Source organism: Lepidochelys kempii, chromosome 10, assembly GCF_965140265.1.
Source record: "Lepidochelys kempii isolate rLepKem1 chromosome 10, rLepKem1.hap2, whole genome shotgun sequence".
In the NCBI taxonomy this organism is placed as follows: Eukaryota; Metazoa; Chordata; order Testudines; family Cheloniidae; genus Lepidochelys; species Lepidochelys kempii.
In genome coordinates, this window is record NC_133265.1 from 31,242,315 (window position 1) to 31,265,390 (window position 23,076).

The 23,076-nt window shown below is 44.0% G+C and overlaps 1 protein-coding gene across 12 annotated transcripts in view; it reads right to left on the reverse strand.

Moving 5' to 3' along the window:
- Nucleotides 1-239: 239 nt before the first annotated feature.
- Nucleotides 240-23,076, reverse strand: part of KATNIP (katanin interacting protein) — a 181,367-nt gene continuing 158,530 nt past the window's right edge. For 11 of the 12 annotated variants that reach the window (XM_073362645.1, XM_073362649.1, XM_073362647.1 and 8 more), the window contains 4 exons: nt 14,681-14,782; nt 14,014-14,174; nt 7,861-7,949; nt 240-2,260 (listed from right to left, as the gene is read on the reverse strand). In XM_073362645.1, coding sequence (XP_073218746.1) covers nt 2,202-2,260; nt 7,861-7,949; nt 14,014-14,174; nt 14,681-14,782 — 411 coding nt within the window. In that variant the 3' untranslated portion in view covers nt 240-2,201. Of the gene's footprint in view, nt 2,261-7,860; nt 7,950-14,013; nt 14,175-14,680; nt 14,783-23,076 lie in introns of those variants that run through there. The other variant, XR_012161174.1, reaches the window with a different exon arrangement.

The following is a 23,076-nucleotide window of genomic DNA, read 5'->3' on the forward strand; positions in this document are numbered from 1 at the left end:
TAACTGTCATTCTGTTAAACTCCAGTTCTCCAAGACCTTCAGGGGGCTTGACTGCACAGTGATTTAATGCATAACAAGCCAGCATGTGAATATGCAGTGCATTAGCATGCTATGCACTCACTGCTCATGTGGGCTCTGCCATTGCATACTAAAAGACAGAATGTTTAGTGTGTAGTAGCAGGGTTCTCATGATCAGTTAGTGTGCAGCATGCTAGTGGACTGTAGATTCACACCCTAGTTTGTCACACACTAAATCGCCATGTACACAAGCTCTCACATTTTGCTAAAATTTCAGCTCCATTGATGGTAGCAGTAGTGGGAGCGATAGTGTAGACAAGATGTGGCCACTGGCCACAGAGACATGCTTTGAGCCAATGATGACAACAGTGCTCAAAATGCCAGTGGCTGCCTGGAGCACTGTACACATTAATTCTCACCATTTTTACCATCAGTAGAGCTGAACCAGTGGACAGTCCAACAGTTCTTGGGTTACTCACTTTCCTAACATTATTCTATATGTTTGCATCTATACTAGCAAACTTTGTCATCATAATTCACAATCGGTGCAGCTCCACTGCGGAGCTAAGGCAGAATCTCAACTATGCTTAGGACTCAGGCATTTGTACAACTGTGTCTAAGTCCCATCTACACTACGGCTTCCACCATTGCTACCATAGTGAGCTGCTATAGTTATGAATTGTGGCTACTAACTTTTTCTAGTGTAGACTAGGCTTTACTGACGATGGTGCAGACCTGGAACCTAAACATTAGCCCTTCACAACTGTACAAGTCCTTACCTGGACCTTCAATATCCCAAATCTACTCCAGTCCTGACTGGCAGCACTCCCTTTTGTTGCCAGGGGGGTCTTGGGCAGAAAGGGCCAAGAGAGGAAAATTTTACAGCTGCTTTACGATGTGAACAAATGCCTTCTAGGAACCAAGAGGAGACTTCCATTTCCTAATCAGGATCTTAACCCCGCTCTGTTGAAGTGACTTTATCTTTTATCTCCTGGCTGCTACAATAAAACTTTTTCATGGTCATAGCCAGCACATCAATATTTCCATACAATAGCATTTTAATGATATTGAAATAGAGATATAAATCTATTTTATATTTAGAGAAAGTAAAAAGTTCTTTTTGTCTTAAATACAAAATGTTATATATAGCTGTAATATCAATAGGCAGAAATCGGGGGGAGTACATTTCATTTCATTTGTGCTTTACAACTCAGCAAACAACATTGACCAGGACAAAGAATAAAATATATTTTTATAAGCAAATATACAAGCTATCAGGTTCTCACATAATCCTGATGTAGCTTAGAATTGGCAACAATGAATTTGGTTGCTGTATCAGGAATTGCAGTGGTAAGTCTCTGCTTTATGTTTAAAATAGCATCTGGCTAAAAGAAATGTGTCTTATGGTATTTCAGTGTCTCACCTCTACGGTGAACACTGGGAACTCTCTACCTGGGAAAAGGAAGAATCTTTTCTATGGAAAAGAGATTTATAGGTTATAATCAGCAACAAATTTTAAGTGAAAATGACACTTACATAACTGCACCCTGCAACACAGTCACTTTTTTATTACATTTTTAGTTGCATAACACCACACTTATAGTACAATATATCTGGACTCTTCAGGTTTAGATCCAGAAACATAATCCATTTATATATGGAACACAAGTTACCTACCAGAGGGAAAGCACTTAGTTTGCCAGGATGGGTGTGGTATGTTGATGACAATAGATCTGTTTCGTGCACTATATGGCATGTGTTGCTACAGCCTCTTTGTACACAATCCAGCATATAACCATGTGTGTGTAAACTCAGTGGACTCCAGTTAGCATTAAGGTTCTTACTCAAAAGCAGGTCCACTTAGGTAGAGATAGGTAGAAGTTAACAGTGACTTTACTTACACTGTTTACTGGTTTACCAGTTAACAGAGAATGAAAATTTGGATAGTATAGGTGCTGACATAATAAGAAACACTATCAGCATATACTTAAAATTTCATTTCTAAAGAGCTTCCTCCATCAAATGAAACTCCCCATCATTACACAGTAAAGATCTCAGGCCTTTCGGTGGTGGTTTGGGAGTGTCAAGTGGCAAACATCTGCCACATGGCTGATTTGCATTCCGAAGTGCCAGGTGGTAGGCATCTCAGGTGGGTGGGCTCGGGACGTCCAGTTCATAACCCCTCAGTGTCTTTTCCTCCTCAGTATTCCTTTATCACATATGCAGGTTTTTGGACGTAAAGCTGTTGGGACAGAAAAGTGTTCTGTTTTAAGACCAATAATACATATTAACAGTGAAGTCACAAGTTAAACCAGGAGAGAAGAATCAACTCCCTTTTCCACACCAGACAGAAAGCTATCCCCTTCCTCCTCGGTACTGAGCCCCAAAGAAAGAGAACCCTCTCTCACTATAAGAGCAAGGAATGATTAACCATTGGATCAAACTCTTAAGGGAATGGATGAATTCTCCATCCCTTGAGATCTTCAGATCCAGACTGGATGCCTTTCTGGAAGACATGTTTTAGCCAAACACAAGTTACTGGGCTCCTACAGGGGTAACGGTGAAATGTAATGGCCTGTAACATACAAACAGATCATACTAGATGATCTAATGATACCTTCTGGTATTAAACACTTTGAATCTATGAAACCTTTTCCACAGTGAAAGAAGAGAACTGCTGTAAAAGAAAAATAAGCTAGAATCTAGCATGGCTCCTGGCTGAACAAAAACGATCTGATGTGGAAGTTGTACATCATTCTATTTCTGAATGAAAGCTAGAAGAGCTACATATGCACAAGTACAAGTTTCTATTGTGGAGGAGATAGTTGAGAGGTTCAGACAGAAGCTAAATCTGCGATGAGTTATAGCTGAATCAGATAAGTCACATAGGGAGGCACCACCTATGAGAGACATCACAGGATGACACGATGAATGGGATGGATGTGGAAGAAGACAAAGGAAAGTGGAAGAACATGGCAATATGGTAAGGAAAAAGAGCACCATTCAGTCTCAGTGCTAGCAATATACATTTCATCTTTGAAAAGTAGGAGATGACCTGAATGAGAAGAGGCCAAGGATGGACAGCAGTCTAACCAGCTATCTAAAGGCAAGACCGGCATGGGAGCAGCTCAGAAGAAGCAGCAGGTGATCCTCACTCCTCAGTTGAGGAGTTGATAGTGAAGAATGAGACCTAGACCATCTCTGACCCAGACACAGGGTGCTATCCTGACCACCTAGTGCTGGCACAAGAGATGCGACAAAAAGTCAAAGTGTAACTGTTCTGTACAGGACATGGTGATACCTGGATACCTTCTGCTTCAGCACTGATCTTGCAGGTCAACACAGAATTTAGGTAACACATAACAGAGGAAACGGTGGGAAAAGGATTGGGTGCAGGTGGTGGAAAACTAGCTCTGAATCCAATTGATTGCATGATATGGACATGTTTAATTCCTCTAGGTGTGGTTAAGGCAAAATTTCTTTCTCTTAGAGTCAGTGGGGAACTGGTCTGAGTTTTGGGCAATATGAGAAACCTGGACTCCTCAGAGTCAGGAACCAGGGTGTGGGAGGTCAGGTTCAGTGGTTGAAGCCGTAAGTGGTTGGGCCTGAGAAGTCAAGCTAGAGTCAGTAGCTGGAGTCCAGAGCCTTGGGTCACAGCAAGGTCAATAGCCAGGGACTGGAGCCTAGGGTTGAGCCAGAGTCAATAGCCAAGAACCATAGCCAAGGATCAAGTCAGAGTCAATAGCCAGAAAACAGGGGGCAGGGCAAGGAGGTAAAAATAATGCTGGATCTGTTTCAACAGTAGGTCAGGGAGCTGCCTTGTTCCACAGACAACTTCCTGATACTCCCTCAAGCTTAAATAGTAGGTCTGGGTCAATCAGAGGTCATGGTAGGGGCTGCCAGTCATCTCTACCGTGGTCAGCACTTCCAGCAGTGGCTGGTCTCCCAGAATGTATGGTGCATTCATGATGGCTCTGCCATGACAGCATGGAAGTTCTGGGGTCAAGTCCTCCTTCAGGGGGTGCCTGTGGGGTATTGTAGGACCAGGTTGTCAAGGTGATATTTTTGAAACTCTTGTACAAGTCCAGGGGTGTGAATGTTACAGGCAGGCTCCTAGGAGATTCTCTGGGACCAAAACCTTCTCAGCCTATGAGGTACCACAACTGACCCCACTTCAATCCAAAGTCCAGTGTGGTCTGGACCTTGTACTCCTCATGGCTTTGAACCAGTGAGGGCAGTGGTTGTGTTCTGTCAGGGAACAGGCTTTCAGTGTATGGTTTCAAGAGAGAAACAAGGAAGATCAGGTGCAATTTGAGGGACGAGGTAAGCGGAGTTTGAAAGTGACAGGGCTGATTTTCTGATAAATCTGGTAGTTTCCAAGGATTGGGTGGTCTAGCTTGTGAGATGGCCTGTTCATGGTGAGATTCTTAGCGGATAAGCAGACCTTCTTGTGTACAGAAAAGACTGGCCCCTCCTGTTTCTGGCTGTTTGTGTATCATGCATCTTAGCATCCTCAAAGTGTCCCCTTAGTTTTTCTTTTATATGGTGGATTCATTGAACCAAGTCAGCAGGCAGTGGGTTCAGGGAGGATACTGGTAGTGCAGGAGGAAACGGCTGAACCCATAGTTAGCAAAAAAAATAAATAAATAAAGAGCTTTTCCCTGTGGAGGCATGGTCGGTGTTGTATGCAAATTCAGCATACAGTACGAGGGTGTCTTGGCTGTAATTAAGAAAGGACTGTAAATATTGCTCAAGTACCTTATTCATCCTCTCTATCTAGCCATCTGTCTGCAGGTGGTATGCTGAGGAGGAATAAGCGTGGACGTTTAGTAGCCTGAGGGTTTTGCGCCAGAGGCAGGGGAGCCCAGGGAGGCAGAGGATATTTGTTACTAGGAGCTGAGCTGTCATATGAGCTGAAGGTACATGGGCACAGGAGAGGAAGTGTGCCATCTTGGTCAGTTGATCTACAACTGTTAGTACTACTGTGTGGCCATTTGATTTGGGGAGTTCTATGATGGAATTCATGGCACTGGCTGTCCATGGCTGGGGAAGAGTCTCCAGAGGTATGAGGGTGCCAAGAGGTTTCGTGTGCAGCACCTTGGTGCAAGTTCATAAGTCACATGAGTCAACATAAGCCTGAATTTCAACCCACATCCAGGGCCACTAAAAGAAGCAGGAGACTAGGCAGTAGTTTTTGAGGCATCTGAAGTGCCCTGCTAGGGGGTTGCCTTCACTCAAATATAGTACCTGCAACTATATATGGGGCAGAACATATATAGGACCATTAATATATTAGAGACAAGGTGGGTAAGGTAATGTATTTATTGGGCTAACTTCTGTTGGTGAGAGAGACAACCTTTCGAGCTTACACAAAGCTCTTCTTCACCCCTTCAGTCAGAGGCACTTATGGCTTATTACAACAATCTATAACCCACTAACCCTCCCCTAGCTGCTTCCACCCCTTTCCTCCTCATGAATACAGGGGTGTTAAAGGGCCACTTAATCTTGAATGGTCCCTTGAAATGTGTTTTAAATACTTATGCTAAACAATCTGTTCCAGGTTGTATTTTGCTGTGACACTCTGAGGGCAGGTCTACACTTAAAACTCTGCAGCTTCTCCCGTCAGCATAGACCTGGGATCAAGTCCCATGAATCCTCACAGTACGGTAACACAGTCACGTATTTCTCAGTAAAGTCTACAAAGAACTGCTGATTAATTATGATTATTATTTAGAGAAGATTGATCAGATTCAGGCTGATCGACAGCTTCCATGAGAACAGTGGATGGAAATTAAAAACACCGTCTTGACTGGGTGGTTTACTTGGGGAGCACAACCAACCACCTCTGAGATGAATTTATGCCTTTCAAAGCTGATTACAAACCCAGTGGAGATACACTGAGGCCAGTACTGAGGAGTATCATTACTGTAATGCCTTCCTTGAGGTAAGAAAATTGTCAGCCATGTTTGAACTTTGGACATGGACAACCTCACCAATTTTCATCTCATCTTGAACCCGGTCTCCCTCTTGGGCTCTATTATCAAGAAGGTGGTGATGAGTCAGCATGAGCTACACTTGCATTTGACAGATTTCTTTGATCCATATTAGTCCATTTTCAGATTGAGTTACAGAACAAAGACTGTGCTGACCTTGACGAGCGATGATCTGCTAGTAGCAGACTAGGGTAAGATGATTCTATCAGCAGCTCTTGATACCATTGACCAGGTGGAAATTTTGACTCAGCTGCAGGACTTTGGAAGGGTGGACAAGGAAGCCCTTCAGCAAGTTTGCTGCTTCCTCTCTGAGGGATTCTTAAGGGTTATGCTGGCCAATTGCTTGCTTTCCCTCAGGGCGCCCACATAGTTAGCTAACTCAAGTTAACAAATGCAAGGTAAAATCCTAGTTAAGACAAGGCAATTTGTAGTTTTCACATTAGTTAGCAGGTCGAATTACAGAATAGGCTCCCCCCATCTTTAACTCAACCTGCTAACTAGTGTGGGGAAAAAACCTGCCTAGTCTGCTATGAGCAGGTACCATCTGTATTCATAGTGCTGTGTTGTTTCCATTTAGCAAGTATGTTGGAAGCATGCCAGGATGGGTATAGAGAGGTAAGCAAGGGCTCACTTTTACATCTGGGAAGGAGAGGGAGAGGGGGAAAGTGAGGAGGAGACTTTATGTGAATTGAGAAAGGAGGAGAGCCATGAGATAAATTTTCTCACCTATTATCCCCCAAGCTTTAAAGCTGTGAGCAGAGTTGTCCTTAGAGCTGTGAGATTTCAAGAGTTTAGTTACATTAAGCCAGGTGTGGATGAGAGGTCCTACTGCCCTGTGGCAGAGGTGTGGCCTAGATCAGCGTTTTTCAAAGTTTGGGTTGCGGCATGTAAGGCACTGGGTCGCTCTGGTCAGCACTGCCAACCGGGATGTTAAAAGTCCCATTGGCGGTGCTGCCCAGCTAAAGCAGGCTAGTGCCTACCTGCTCCGACACCGCGCTGTGCCCCAGAAGCAGTCAGCAGTGGGTCCAGCTTCTAGGCAAAGGGGCCGCTGTGCGCCGCACGCTGCCCCCGCCCCAAGCACCATCGCAGCCAATGGGAGGTGGGGGTGGGGTGTGCCTGTGCGCAAGAGCCACATGGAGCCACTTTTGCACCTCCATGTAGGAGCTGGACCTGCTGCTGTCCACTTCAGGCGCAGCACAGTCCGCTGTGCCAGGACAGGCGGGAAACCTGCTTCTGCACCCTGACTGTGCTGCTGACCGGGAGCCTCCAGAGGTAAGTCCATGCCCCAACTCCGCACCCCAACCCTCTGCCCCAGCCCTGACCCCCAACCAAACCTGGAGCCCCCCCTGCACCCCAAACCCCTCATCCCCAGAGCCTGCACCCCCAGTCCAGAGCCCTAACCCCTTCCCACACCCCGACCCCCTGCCCCAGCCCAGAGCCCCCTCCCACCCCCTGAATTCTTCATTCCCAGCCCCACCCCACAGCCCTCACCCCCACATCCCAACCCTCTGCCCCAGCCCTGAGCTCCTCCCACACCTCAAACCCCTCATCCCCAGCTCCTTCGGGTCACTGGCATCAACAATTTTCTTCAACTGGGTCCCCAGAAAAAAAGTTTGAAAACCACTGGCCTAGATGAAGGGGTCCAGCTGTCATGCTGGGGCAGGAGGAGCTTGAACTAGCAGCTTTGCCCTATTAGGGTGGAGGGGTTGGCAGGGAAGGGAGGTATATTTACTGGAGGTTCCCCACTTTCTATACTCTTGGTGATTGTATATCTGCCAAAAAGTGTGCCCGTTTTTCATTCTGTCTGCGGAAAGTGGGCAAAAGGTTCTCATAAAGAAATGGAACTCACCGGGATCAGCAGCAATCTGCTTCTTTTTGGAGTTTGTGATAAGTTGATTTTCGTTCATCATTCGTACATCCTGATCCTCTACATGATTGCTGCAAAGATGAAAAACAGACCAATAGCAGGGATAATCAATAGTCTATAGACACCACTGCAGCTATGGGGAAGCACATTGCAATGTGTTACCTAAACCACTGCGAGGCTGCATCACTGCCACCACTGCCTTCTGTGAGTCACAGTCTGGAAGGGTGAGGCTTAACTCTCATATAGCCCACAGTTATAAACCTAAGAACCTAAAGTTATTCCTCACAATTGTATTTGTTGGGAGGGGTGCTCTCACACACACATTCCAACTGCTACTACCACGTCCACTCCACAGCCTACTCCGACCTTCTCTACATGCAAAATCTGACCACCTAAACCAAAATCTGTTTTTAAATCAACTTCATTAAACCAGTGCAAATCCATGTAGACACTCTTAAACCAATTTGCAACCATCCTAAATTTATTTAGCTTAATTTGATCATTTACTGAATTAAGCTAAATTGATATAAAAGAGTTATAAACCAATTTCATACATTTATAGATTTCAAGGCCAGAAGGGATTATTATGATCATCTAGTCTGGCCTCCTGCACCATACAGGCCAGAGAATTTTACCCAGTGATTCCTGCATCAAGACCATAACTTCTGGTTGAACTAAAAAATATCTTCTAGAAACACATCAATTCTTGATTTAAAGACTGTACGCAATGGAGAATCAAACCTGTGGTAAGTTGTTCCAATGTTACCAAATTACCCTCACTGTTGAAAATGTTCTCTTTCTTTCCAGTGTAAGTGTGTCCATATGGGAGTGTTTTATTTAAAAGTGGATTTTAGTTAAATCAATGCAACATTTGTGTGTAGACTGCAGCCAGATTATCTGTTCCTTTATGAGCAGGAATCAATAGCTTCAAAATCTCATCAAATTTAAATACATAAAAAATGTCAGCTGGATGCTTAACAATAACATCTGTGAGAGACATTCTAGAACAGATATGCATTGAATGATTAACAACTACTGATTCCTTCTGGCCTTAAAAAAAATTAGAAAAGCTATCCACCTCTGTTTATCCTAAAACAGGATCCATCTAAGAAGTAAAGACAAGAAGAAAATGATTTGCATCATGTGAGACACTTTGTCTAAGAACCCACAGATCAGCCAAGGTTTGAAGTTCTTCTCCCAAAGAACAGAAATTGAAATGGCTAAATGGGAGTACTGTTAATCACCTAGGCAAGATCTGCATACGGATAAAACCTCTTTCTCCCTCCCAACCTACCTAAAAAGAACTCCAGTTTACAGGCAAGAGTGACACCTTCCTAGCCTATGAAAAGTGGCCCATTGCACATTGTGAGTGGATCAAGAGATGAATGAGGAAGCTGCAAGTTAAGCAAACTAGAAATGACTGGCTGTAAGACTGAAGGTCAAATTGGGTAAACTACCCCAAGAAAATCAAAGCCACATGTTTTCACCCCTAATTATAAACTATATATTGCTTTCCTTGTAAATCAAATATATCATGGATAATCTTTAACCCAAAATTAGAAGCTGCAAGTTTGTTTGCTTTGTGAGTCAGATCTACCTCCTTCAATAAGTGAATATATATATATATATATATATATATATATATATATATATATATATCCTTCTTGCTCTATTGTCAGTCTTAAATAATGTGAAATGCTTATGTACAACCAAAGAATGCATTGAGTATGTCCTCCAGATTTAGAAGATGAGAAGGGATTTTGTTGATTTTCATTGTAAATAACTGTTGCACTCTAGACGTAATAGGAATTGTCTGGCACAAGGAAGAAGGAATGTTATAATGATATAACTTTGAGATATTAAGAGCAATTGCTAAAAGGGGTGGATCCCAATTGATAGTAGTGGCTAATAACGAAATACAATCCTTGAAATGAATTGAACATATAAAGGCTTCCAATAAGAAAAGGATTGAAGAAATTTGTTGTACACCTACACTATGGGATACCTATGGAAGCAGCAGAAAAACAGAGAGAGCTGAAATTGGAACACTCACTTGGCACATGTTCAATAGAAATCAGAGGGTGGCCCCTCCAACCAGCCTTGAAATTAGAGTATATAAAATTGAGGTCACCATGTGCAAATGGAGAGTTGACTGAATGGAATAAGAAGCTGCAGAATCCTAAGTGTGACTGATGCCCAGACCAGCCAGGTGGAAAGGACTCTCCCTCATCCCAGGTTAAGTGGATATGAAGAAGTGATGAGATTTCATTTAGAAGACTGTATTTCCCCTTTTATTCTTTAATATAAATAACTGTAGATTATCTTGCCTAGTCTACACTTTGCAGTGAGACCTAAAGTAACAATATATTAGATTTTAATTCCTTTGCATATCCAAGCAAATTGGCCTATGAGAGATAAAAAACAATAACTTTAACCACTTGCTTTTGACATGCTAAACTTTTAACTGTTGGACCAATCCATTCAAGCTATAGTAACCACACTCTTAAAAGTGTCTTAAAGACAAGTTCATCCTTGGAATGTGATAAAAATGCTAGGTACTAAAGAACTGAAACTGAGTATCATAAATAAATGTAATAAAAAATCTTGATAATTTACATTGTTGCTTGGTTTAACTGTTGAGACAACTCTAGATTATGATAATTGATTGCAAGACTGTATTGTGTGTGTGTGTACTACACATCTAGAACACTGGTTGTTGTCTACACTTGAGTGGTGAATGTGTGATTGTATACTAACGTGGCTCTGGGTGAATTAATAAATTGTTGGTTGGTTAAGACTAAGCATGTGTCCTGATTTGAGAAATACTGTTCAAGTTAAAAGTTGACCTGTAAAGAACCCAGAATGAGAACTGGAAAGCTAATGCTCCCTGAATAAAAAAAAAGAGGTTATCCTATTAGGTTCCGTTCTATATTGGCTATAACACTTATCCAATTGGCAAATCTAGTTTGTTAGATTTTAGCTTTAAAATCTAACAGGCAGCTTGGCAAATTAACAAAATGGACCAACCCCATTTTATGCTTATATATCAATCACCACAAAAAGCAACCCAAAGGGTGGGTGAGTGGGAATCCAGTGATATGATAGCTTCAGAAAACAAGAATTGCCTTTTTCCTTTTCTCTAAAGATACCTTATTGTACTAGATTTCCATTCTTGGAGACAAAGGAGGGATATCTCAAAATAACACAAAGTGAGACAGATTCTACCTCAGGCTTCATCAGTATAAATCTGAAATAACTCCACTGAAGTCACTCTGGATTTAAACAGGTCAATGAGATCAGAATCAGGCCCAGAGTTTATAAAAAGTGCTGAACAGTGCAGTGGGAAAGACAGTAGGCCAATGCCAAAAGTAACAATAAAGAAAAGTTTATACACACTTCTGAAAATGAAGGTTAAGATCCACCAAGTACTAATAGTGTGAGGTTTTATTCTCTCCACCACAAAACTGTGAGGGTAGGGTGCCTCTGCTTGGAGGAAAAAACGGAATGAAAGCTTAAAAAAGGCCAACTGAAAAGAGAGACCCAAGAGATCTCCTGAACTGAAAATCCCGGGGACAGGAGAGTTAGGGCATCCCTGGCTGGGGAACACGTTCTGCAGCACTGATCATTCAAATGGCAATTCCTTTCTTGAAACTAACTTCAAACAATAATGCTTTGTGAGTATGTGTGGAGAAGGTCATACAGTAGCTTTACAAGTCTTCAGAAGAGAAAGGAGACCCATAGTTACAGCTGGAGCTACTTGTGTCTCCAATTAAAGGTGCACTGGCATAACTCCTGAGCTGCAGGGCTGCCAGGCAAGAGCAATGAGAAATGCAATGAGACAGCCATTTGGACTGGACTCTTGATAGGAACATAGGACTTGCCATACTAGTTCAGAACAGTGGTCCAACTAGTTCAGCAATCTGGCACCAACACTGACCAATATCAGATGCTTTGGAGCAAGTTCACGAAATCCTATACTAGGAAGCTGTGTGATAACGTCTCCTCAGAAAAAGTGTCTCATAAAGCCCATATAGTCAGAGGTTGGCTTATGCCCTTGTTTATTTTTAAAAATTTTATAACAGCTTTGGATATTCTTGTTATCTAAATAAACATCTAATCCCTTTTTGAATCCTATTATGGTTTTGGCCTCAAATGATAATGGCAAGGAGTTCCACAAGTTAGCTGTGTACTATATGGGAAAGCATTTCCTTCTGTACATTTTCAATTTGCCACTATTCAATTTCATTGACAAGCCATGTCAATCAGTTCTCCTTTATCCACTGTTTTACAATGTTCCTTTGCAGAAACCATACTGGTTAGATCCTATTATATAATCACCTTCTAACTGTTTTATATCTGTACTCTTAGTTATCATTTTAGCCAATTTACCAGGCACAGATATAAGGCTCACAGGCCACTATTTCCTCAGATCACAACTCTTTTTATTTATAGATACGACATTTAATACCCACTCTGGTATCAATTCTTTGGTATCACAGCTGATGTTTATGAGAGATTGCAAAGTTAAGTCACAGCTTTCTTAAGTTCTTTTAGATGAATTCTTTTAGAATGAACTCTTTTAGATGAACTCTTGGATGAATTCCATGTGGGCCTGGTGACTTATTGCTTTTAGTTTGTATCAGCATCTCTCATTTTGACACTTCAGTCTGATAGTACCTCATCTCCATTACCGGTAAAAAGAATCTCCCCAACATTGTCTGGGGAAGATTGTTGCAAAGGTCCTTATCCCCCTTAATTGCTCCCTTTAACTCTAGTGATCCAGCAGACCCACCAACAAGAGTATTGCAGGCTTCCTGCTAATGACATACTTAAATAATTTCTTATTATTTGTGTGACGGGCATGGAGCTGCTCCTTAATAACTGAGGAATAGTGTGTGTTGATTTGATACGTTTACTGTATGAAAATATTGGGTTAGTTTAATAGGCTGTTGTAAGGAAAAGTAAGCAGGAAGAAAACAATAGCTTGAGATAAGCCACTCCATGGTAAACCCTTGAGGGTTACCGGAGAATGGCTGAGCCATTGGCTCTGAGGAGCCTGGCTTGACCTCCTGTTTAGCCCAAAGGACTGGATTGATCCCGAAGGGAACAAGCCCAGGGACTCTCTGGCAGAGAAAAAAGGACTCTTTCTCTCCAGAGATGAGATAGTTGCTGGGTAACTGGACAGGGAAAGCAGACTGATGCCAAGACCACTGGGGTGTCTGAAGAAGGTAGACCTGCTTAGGTCACTATCAAGGGATGGTAAACCTTAAGTATGAATGATAGACATGTATGTAGATGTTTTCTTATTTTAAAATCAATTTTTTCCTACTATGCTTTGTTCCTTTGTGAAAATAAACAAGAAGACTAGCTGGTCACTGTATTCACCACGAGTCACAGGCTCCCAAAGGGAAAAACTGCAGGTGCTGAACCCAGCTGAATTTGCTGTGTAAGTATGGTTAATACACAGGATACTGCTGCCCAAGCCCTAGCAGTAGGATAATTGCAGAATTCCACCACTAGAGAGGTAAAGACATGAGGCCTGACTCCTAAGCAGGTGCACAAAGGAACAGAGTGACCACAAAGGGGACAGAGTGCAGTTAGCCTTGTAACATCAATTTGTTTTTCTACCTTTAGCTATTTGCTCCTTGAAATGCGTCTGGGCCCTACTAATTTCCTTCTTATATTTTCATCCTGTAATTTATGCTTCTTTTAATTGGCTTCACTAAGATTGGTTTCCATATTCTGAAAGATCTCTGGCTTGAATAACCTCTCAAACCTTATCAGTTAGCCAGACTGGTTTACTGCTTACCTTCTTGTTCTATGGTATGTATACTGTGTGAGACTCTAGTATTGTTTCCTTAAGTAGAATTGATGCCAAATGGAAGGATTTTAATTTTTTTTTTTTTACTTTTGACACTAACTTCCTCATTTTATTGAAATCTACTTTTCTAAAATTTAACATCACTGGGTTGGTATCTGATCCTTTGAATACAATATACAGCACAATTGCTTTCTATGCCAGTCAGTACATAGCACTGCAATTCTTGACAGTAACGTAGAAGTTGCTGACATCAGCCACTGGAGATAAAATTATGTAAATAGGATTCTTCATTAAAATGAAAGCCCAGCACATACCTAATAACTGTATTCTTTTCTCGTTGGCAAATCCTCTCATCATCTGTAAAGAGAATGGTATGATATGGGACCACAGGGTCGCAAGTGGGCAGGATGCCATGCACTATGTGGCTCACCATGTCTAGAATTCCATTGTACACAAGCAAGTCATCTACAAGAAGCTGGAAACACAAAACAATCAAGAATCAGTTTTGTTCAAGCAACAGTTTATATTATTATTCATGAAAACTGAAAACTCTTCTGGAAAAAGCATCTGAATGAAATGTCATTGCTCTCAATACAGTCCTTTCTGTCAGCTGAATAGGAGTTGCACCATTTGTTCCAGGAGAGCTGCTCACTAGTTTAGCTGCATCTCTGTATCAAACAGTTTGCATCTCTCTCAATTTGCCTCTGGTGCTTTCTCACACTCTGTCTCCTGGCAGATTAGTTTCTAATAAAATATATGAGCAGGCATAGAAGACCTGACTACACCCTATTACAGAAATTGATTCTGTTATTCTGCATGTTATTAACTTTAATGAATCATCATGTTTTTAAAAACTTAGACATTTATGTTGAAGTTGCACACAAAAAGAGTGAATCACACTGTGATAAATTATGAGTATGAAATAAAAAAGGAAATTAGGGCAAGCTGACTCATAAAAATTGCTTATGAATAAGTACTTACACCAAATTCTCTCACTCCCCTTTGGGGAGTTTTTGCATAATTCCATAGTTTGATCATTGACACGGTAGTGGGCAGGTCAAAAATAACATAAACCCTATTCACCTGTCAGAGAAAAGAATTCATTTAATTTTCAGTAAAACATGACAAACATCAAATGAAGGAATGCAAACATAAAGCATGATAAACGTAAAGAACAAGACTCAAATTTTGTATTAAAGGAGCAGAGCTGGAAAGCAGAAAAATTATATTTAAGCATTTAATGAGTTCATCTATCATCTCCATGCCAAAGATTCACAGATCTAGTTCTCCACTCTGGACCTCTCTCCTGTTCAGACTGAAATCTCAGCTTGTCTCTCTAACATCTCCTCCTGGATGTCAAGCCATTAGCTTAACCCACAACAGAGCTCTTCTTTCTTCACCCAAAGCCTTTCCCTCTCCCTCCTCTCTCAGTTACTGTGGCCAGCACCACCTTCCTGCTTCTCATCCCTGGAACCAGGGCGTCCTCTTTGACTGATCTTGCTCTAGGTTCACTGATTCAGGCTAGTCGAAATCTTGCTGCTTCTTCCTGCACAACATCTCTAAGACCTGGCCTTGCCATCCACACAGCGAAAACGCTCACCTAGGCCCTCATCTCATGTCTCGACTGCTGCAACATGTCCTCGACAAATGCAATTTTCACCACTTACATCCATCCAAAATGCTATGGCAAAGATCATGTTCCTGCCTCATCACTCCAACCATGTCCCTCCACTCTGCACATCTCTCCACTGGCTCCCCCCTTGCTATTGCATCAAAAACTACTGGTCTTGGTTATAAGGCCCTTGTGGCCTATCCCCACTTACCTTTCATTTCTGATATGCTATCGAGATAATGACTCTCCTCTCTGCATTCCTAACAACGTCTCCTCCACTGCCCACTTGTTACATTTTCCAACAAGCACCTTGGTGCTGTGTTGCATGCTGCCCCTTTTGCCCAGGAACTACTCCTCATAACATTTGTAAAGCTACCTCATTGTCCTCTTTCAGATCCCTTAAAACTCCGCTTTGCCCTGAGGCTGACTAAAAACTTAACATGGCTGGCTAGGATCGTCACATTGCTTCCGTGTGCTCCCCCTCTGTTGGTTGCGTCAGCCTGTTGTCTCTTGTCTCATATTCAGACTGTAAGCTCTTTGGGGTAGGGACTGTCCCTGTGTTCTGTGTTTGTACAGCACCTAGCACCACAGGGTTCTGATCCATGACTGGGACCTCCTCAGCACTACTGTAATTCAGGTAAGTTTAGCAATAGACCATGGATAAGCCTTGCCACATGTTCTGAAGCAGTTCACTGATCTCAGGAGTATGCAAGCCTATTTTTAAAAGTTGAAAATAATAATATTGTATCTTTTCAATATATTGTTCTACTCTTATTTCTTGCTAGGATTCTATCTTTGGGCTTCAGGGAGAGTCTGGTTCCATGAATACATTCTCCACAGGGAGAGCTAACTTTTCCAGGACAATCTCTTTAAAGAAACAGTATTTCTGGTTATCTTTAAGAAGGGATGGTGTTGTCATGCCTCAGGGGTCTTTACTCACATTCTTGGGGTTTTAATATGCTTTCTAAGGCGGCAATTAAGTATATACTACTGTAAATCTGGTTTCTGTAACTTTAGGTTGCCAGATGCTGACACTGAGTTTTTTATTTTCTGAATCCACCTGAAATATAGATCTGACACTGCCTTGCCTGTGAGAAGATTAATGGTGGTATTTAATATACTGGCTCAGCTTTCTAATTTACCTGGGAGCTCAGGGGACTGATTCTGCTCTCAGCTACACAATTAAAGATAGGAAGTACTCCACTGAAGACACTGGGCCAGGTTCATGGGGGTGGTTGGGCCCAAGGTGGCTCAACAGTGGCTTTTAAGCCACATTTTTGTTGCCTTGATTCTTGGACTGGCTACATCTGGTGCAGTTTAGTAAAATATCTGATCTGTCCTGCAATTGAGAAAAACCAAGCCAGCCAAGCCCCCTGCCCTTCCCTCCACCCAGCATAGACTCTGCCTTGTGACAGTTACATTCAGGTACAATAATTAATTTGCTGGCTATTCGTATATATTAATAGTAAAACAGCTATCAGAGATGGAGAAATGAATCATTCCGACCAACCAAATATCTATCTTACCCCAAGACAGAACTACTCTGCCTGATTAAATACAAGGCATAAAGAAAAAAGGAAGATTATTTAACAGAAAAGAGAAGTTTGCTGAATGTGTTGCAGATCTCCAGTTAAAGAGGGGCACACTTGCTTTGGTAGGTCCCTGGAACAGTTCAAAGCAGCCTGACCATTAGGAGGCACATGCATTCCAAAGATTTGGTCCAGCATTCCAACAGATTCCATTACAGAGACTGCCCTTTTCACACCCCGCAGGATCAGCTTGCTTCCTCTTCCTGACACTAACCACCCTCCAAAGAAGAGGGGAAGGAGGAAAGAGCTATGTGGATGTACACAGATACATATATATTAGGGGAACTCCAGCTACTGGTGAGTTATTTTCCTTTTACTATCATGAAATGGGTTTTGCTAACTCCCAGTTATTAGGGAGATTAGCAAGCAGTAGACAGCTACAGAGGGAGGGCTAAGGAGATTTAATTAAACAGAAACTGAAGCACTACTCTCTCAAATCAGTAATCAGACTGGCATCTCAATGGAAAGAGGAATGCTTCATCAGGCATGGTTCAAATGCCAAGTACCAGCTTTACATATTGCCATAATGGAAACATTACAGAGGGAAGTCATTGAGGTAACCAGCCTGTCTCTTCTCTCGCTCCAAGTCCCCCTCAGTAGCAGCTGGTGCCCAAAGCAAATGGTGGAGCTCCAGTCACTCTGCGCCTTCCCCTTTCCTGCTCTTTACCATTCCTCCCAACAAGGACATAGGCGAAAGGCCCCACCTTAGCTCCCTCCCTCCCTCCCCTCTCCTGAAAAGAAGCTAGTGGCTCCAGCCACTCAGCTGCCACTGTCAGACCTGACAAGCCAAAGGCCATCCCTCACTGAGCTCCCGAATCTCCCTGCTAGGCGCCGATGCTGCGTGAGAGGCCCAGCCCTTCACCACTGGGCTGCTAACCATCCATTTCCCTCTTCCTACACACTTGCTGCCTCTGCTCCTGTTTAAATTTGCAGGACACTGGACAGCTCTGCTTCCCTTTCCCACTGCCACAGCACCTAAGGAAGGCATGGAGCTCTATACTGAGGCTGTGTTCAGACACTTTGGGGCTAATCTTCTTTAGCCTCAAAGGGAATTGAAAAGGCAGCCTGTGAACATGTGCTGGTCTCTGCACTGTTCAATACTTTCACTGGAAGAAGGAGTTCTCTTGGGAGCTAGAGGCAACCACTTCCATCAACCTCTTCCTCCCCGGACAGCTACACTGCAGGGGCTAAATGTCAGCAGCCCCTCTGGACTGCTCTCCATGGAGCTGCACTGGGAAAGAAAGGGAAGAAAGGATGGATATTTGGCAACTCCAAAAATATAAAGAGGGGATGATTTAATTGGTGGTGCTTAGTCCCTTCTGAGGCACTACTGGTCTGTCTGGTATTGGCAGTCCATTTTCATAGCCTTCAACTGTTATTGTTTTCCCCTTGGACATCTCCACAAAAAGCCAGATGATTCTGACGGGCTTAGTTGTACTTATCATTCATTTATTTATGGTAGTACCCACTGTGTGCTAGACACTTTCCAAACACTCAAGGATAGTCCCTCCTCTGAAGAACTCACAGTCTAGGGGCTGGCAGGCAAGCTGACAGAGATTAGAGGGAAGAGGAACATTAGGCAATTTATATTCAAATCAATTTGATTCATTGTAGTTGAGAGGGTTTAAGTGGGACTTTAGTGATGCAAACGCCTTGAGCTCGGAGGCGAATGTCACTCAAGGAGCCAAGCAAGTGAGTACACTTTTCCCAATAAAATACACAAACTTCTAGATGCTTTATTGCACTGGGGGATGGAGGGAGGGGAACTACAGAGGTCTATCTGCAGAGGCAAACATCTGCACAGTCCTCAGAACAGGGAAGGGGAAAGAAAAATATTTAAATCCTGTTGCAGGTCCTGGTACGTCCTATCAGACTTCTTGAAATTGGAAGGCACAAAGGCTGGATACTTGCAGACACCAAGGCAAAATCCTTAAGGCCTTTAAGAATCGGTAAGGACACCTTCCTCTTTCCTTGGATTGGAAAACACTGAATAATTTATACAACTTCCTTGGAATTGCAGCCACAAGAATCTCCAAAGCTTTGTTGTCATCTGGAGCGTAAGAGGAAAAGGTAATGAGAATTCATTCATTCATCCAGGAATCTCTTTCACCACCTGACATCCTCCAAGTCCTCTACAGTCAAAAATGTTAACTCCAGTGCTGATGGAAGCACAGAAGCTTCAAGGAGATGATGGCTCTCAAGCAACTTGTTTTTCAGGTGGGTGAGGTCCACCAGACTGTTTTGATCTAGGAGAAGGTGCTCTAACAGCCCTAACTGTGAAATTAAGACCATACTGGCATGTAAGCTGAACACTGACCATGAGTAACACGAGATGGAACAGTAGTTCCCCATACAGTTGCGGAGATGTAAGGGAAAATACAGGACTCTGCTCTGGGGGAATGATAAGAGAACCAGGGCCAGGTGATTCAGAGGTATCTGACACTGGACACTCATCCTCTCTGAGAACAAATGAAGCAGTTGGTTTGCTGAGTGTTAACTGAAGCGTGGGCATCTATCTCAAAGATTCATATGGATCTGACCTAAACCTCATTTGAGGCACCTTCCATCCAGACAACGGATCAGAGGAACCTCTCAGTGCAAATCCTGATGGATCTGTAAAGATTTTGCTCCAAGTCCCAGAATTAAATCCTTCCTCAATCCTCATAATAGTTTCTAACTTTAGCATTGGCTTGGCGGGTATTAGACCTGGTGTGGAACTAAATAATCACTTGAACACCAGACCTGATGCTTCAGTGGATCCAAGCATATTGAATCTGACTGTTGAGAACAAAGCCCTGCACAGAAACGTGGCATAGAAATATGGTCAGAACCAGAGTCTCCCCTGCGCCTAGAAAGTGATCAATTCAACTCTCTTGACCTCCTTACTTCCTGCTTAGGGCTCTCTTCTTTGCAAGAGTACTTGTTAAAATGGTCTCTCTTTTCTACCAAAAGGCTCCAACAGGGGAATCAAAGCCTCCTGAAACTCCAGATAGAACAGATGACCCAAGGATTCAGAGACCGAATGGAAGATCTGCACACTATGGCACCTCAGTCTGTGCAAAAGCATCACTAAGTTAATTGCTCTGATGTTTTCTCATCCCAGAAGTAGAGACTGCACAGGCAAAACAAGTTTGGGAGTGTGACCTTCCACTGAATGCTGGAAACATTTTACAGTTACTTACTGGTAACTGTTGTTCTTTGAGAGTGTGGCCTTTGCATATTCACACTTGTGGGACCGATGCATCCTGGGGTCGAGCTGCGGACTAGAGAGCAGTCCCTTAGGGCCATTTGCCCCTTCTGGATTCTGAAGGTACAAAAGGAAGCATGGCACAAACCATGCTCAGTTTGTTTCCTAATTTCAGAATTCTTCACCTGGAACTCTGAAGAAGTGGGGAAGGTTGGCAGGGACTGTGAATATGCAGAGGGAATGCTCTGGAAGAATGACAGTTACTGGTAAGTATCCTCCCCTTCTTTGAGTGGCCTCTGTATATTCCCACTTGTGGGAGAGTAGCAAGCAGTGCAACCTACTCAGAAGGTGTACTGAGGAGTTTTAGATGATCAGAAACTGCAAGATTGCGCAAATGAGGACCAGCTCTGAATGGCAGGTCAAGAAAGAATTATAATTGACCATAATTTTGTTCTTCAAGATCAGACATGAGTGAGGGACAAATCTGGTTTCAAGTACATACAAAACTTCAGGTAACAGTTTTGCAAATTCTCTGAAAAAGACAGATGGCCTGCAATGGATGCTGTTTTTAGATTAGATGAATACCATTAGTTATAGTCAGGTGAATGAACACCTGGTGAGTCATAACAGTGATGCAAAAGAGAGCTGGGGAAATACAAACAGGATAGTGGCCTGTAAGAGACGGAAACAGACATGACTTGAGATTGACAATGTGGATAAAATCACTGCCCACATCACATTTCCCATATGGACTACAGTTTACAGAGAATTGGCCATTTGGACTGTACCTGACTATGACTGGGCTGTAACTATTGTTATGAAGGATGTCCTCTTCAGAGGTGTATGGTACAGATAATATTCTCACCAAGAGCAAACTGGAGGTCCCAAGAGCTTTGTGAAACAAGACTCCAATCCCAAAGCAGAAGAGATGCATGCACCAGAGGGAATAAATACATCCACCTTGTGGTACTCCAGCACAACCAACTACACTGCTACAAAGAAATCAAGATTCTTTGGCACAGCCATGAAGGCAAAGTCTGGGGCCAAAGAAGTCAGGAAAAGGTCTCCACTGCACAGCATTTACAGAAGAAAGAGCACATCCGGGAGAAGAGGTAATTGTATAAGGAATAACATGCACATGACTGTGGCGTTTCAGGTATATTGCATACTTACAAGAGTATGGTATTGCAATTAGTCTTGCGTTTTTCATTACCCCAAGAAATGCAGATATCCAAGAATTCCTACATATCTGGAGGCATTACCTCATTTATATCCACTGCACTGCAACATGTAATGCTGTTTGTATAATTTCCCAAGCTGTTTTCTTTTTTTGTATTTGAAATTTCTCATTAATTGACAGCTTAAGTTTATAATTGTAACTTTTAACATTCGGAGGGCTTGTCTACAATGGAGTAGCAATGTGCACAACGGGGCTGTGATTTCTAAAGGGGACTAATGTGTCACACAGTAATTGGTCTGGGTAAGCCCTGCTGGTATGCACTAAAAGTTCCCTAGTGCACACCAGCAGGGCCTACACAGACCAACTACTGCATGGCAAATTAGTGCACTTTACAAATCACACCTCTGCAGTGCGCATTACTAGGGTGACCACCTTTTCAAAAGGCAAAAGTGAGACACAAGCAGGTAGGTTGCCAACCCTCCCGGTTTCACCAGGAGTCTCATGGAATCGGGCTCTGTCTCCCGGAGGCTACTGTAGCCAATCTGGGAGATTTTAGGCTGCTATAAGTCAGGCGGCACAGCGGGGCTAAGGCAGGCTTCCTGACTGCCCTGGCCCCAGGCTGCACCCGGAAGCGGACAACACACCCCTGCAGCCCCTGAGGGAGGGGCAGGGGGCTCCACGCGCCACCCCTGTCTGCAAGCACCTCTTACTTAGCTCCCATTGGCTGCAGTTCCCGGCCAATAGGAGCTGTGGAGTTGGCGCTCGGAGCGGTGTGCAGAGCCCCCTGCCCCTCCCTCAGGGGCTGCAGCCTGCCTTAGCCCCGCTGCGCCGCTGACCAGGAGCTGCCTGAGTTAAATGCTGCCTGGCTGGAGCCTGCACCCCAACCTCCTACCCCAGCTCTGAGCACCCTCCCGCACCCAAGCTCTCTCCCAGAGCCAGCACCCCACCCCCCTCCTCCATCCCCACCCCCTGCCCCAGCCCTGAGCCCCTCCTGCACCCAAACTCCCTCCCAGAGACAGCACCCCCTACCCCAATCCCCTGCCCTGGGCCCCCTCCTGCACCCAAACTCCCTCCCACAGCTTGCACCCCCTCCTGTACCCCAACTCTCTGCCCCAGGATCAGCCCAGAACCCCCTCCCACACTCTGAACCCCTCAGCCCCAGCCCGGTGAAAGTGAGAGTGTGGGAGAGCGAGCAATGGAGGGAGGGAGGGATGGAATGAGCAGAGCAGGGCCTCGGAGAAGGGGTGGGGCAGGAGTGGAGCCTCATGGCAGGGCCAGGGCACAGGTGTTTGGGTTTGTGTGATTAGACAGTTGGCAACCCTACATGCAGGAGCCCCACCAGTCTTTGTGGCCCCACTCCCTGCCCCTCCTCTTTTCCCTGAGACCCTGCCCCCTGGTCAGACTGGAAGCCAGAGCTAGGCCTTGGTAAGAGCCACTCAGGGAGCCCAGGTCGCTGTGGGGAGCCCCGAATCCTCCAGCTGCCCTGGGTAGTGTGCCCCGGGTTGTCGAGACATGGTCTGGGGGTGGCTTTTGGGCACCCCAACACCCCACCCAGGGCAGGTGGAGGGTCCGGGGCTCCCTGGACAGCTCTTACTATGGCCCAGCACTGACTTCCACCTTGGCCAGGGAGCGGGGCCTCAGGGGAAAGAGGAGGAGCAGTTGCAGGGCCTCATGATTAGGGGGGATAAAGGCCCACCTCAGCACCCCTCACTGGAAAGAGGTTAGTGCCACCCCTGAGCCTGGGGCGGGTGCGGAGCAGCACTGCAGGGAATCCAGGACAAAGGCTGTCCTGGAGTCATTTAGTCCGGG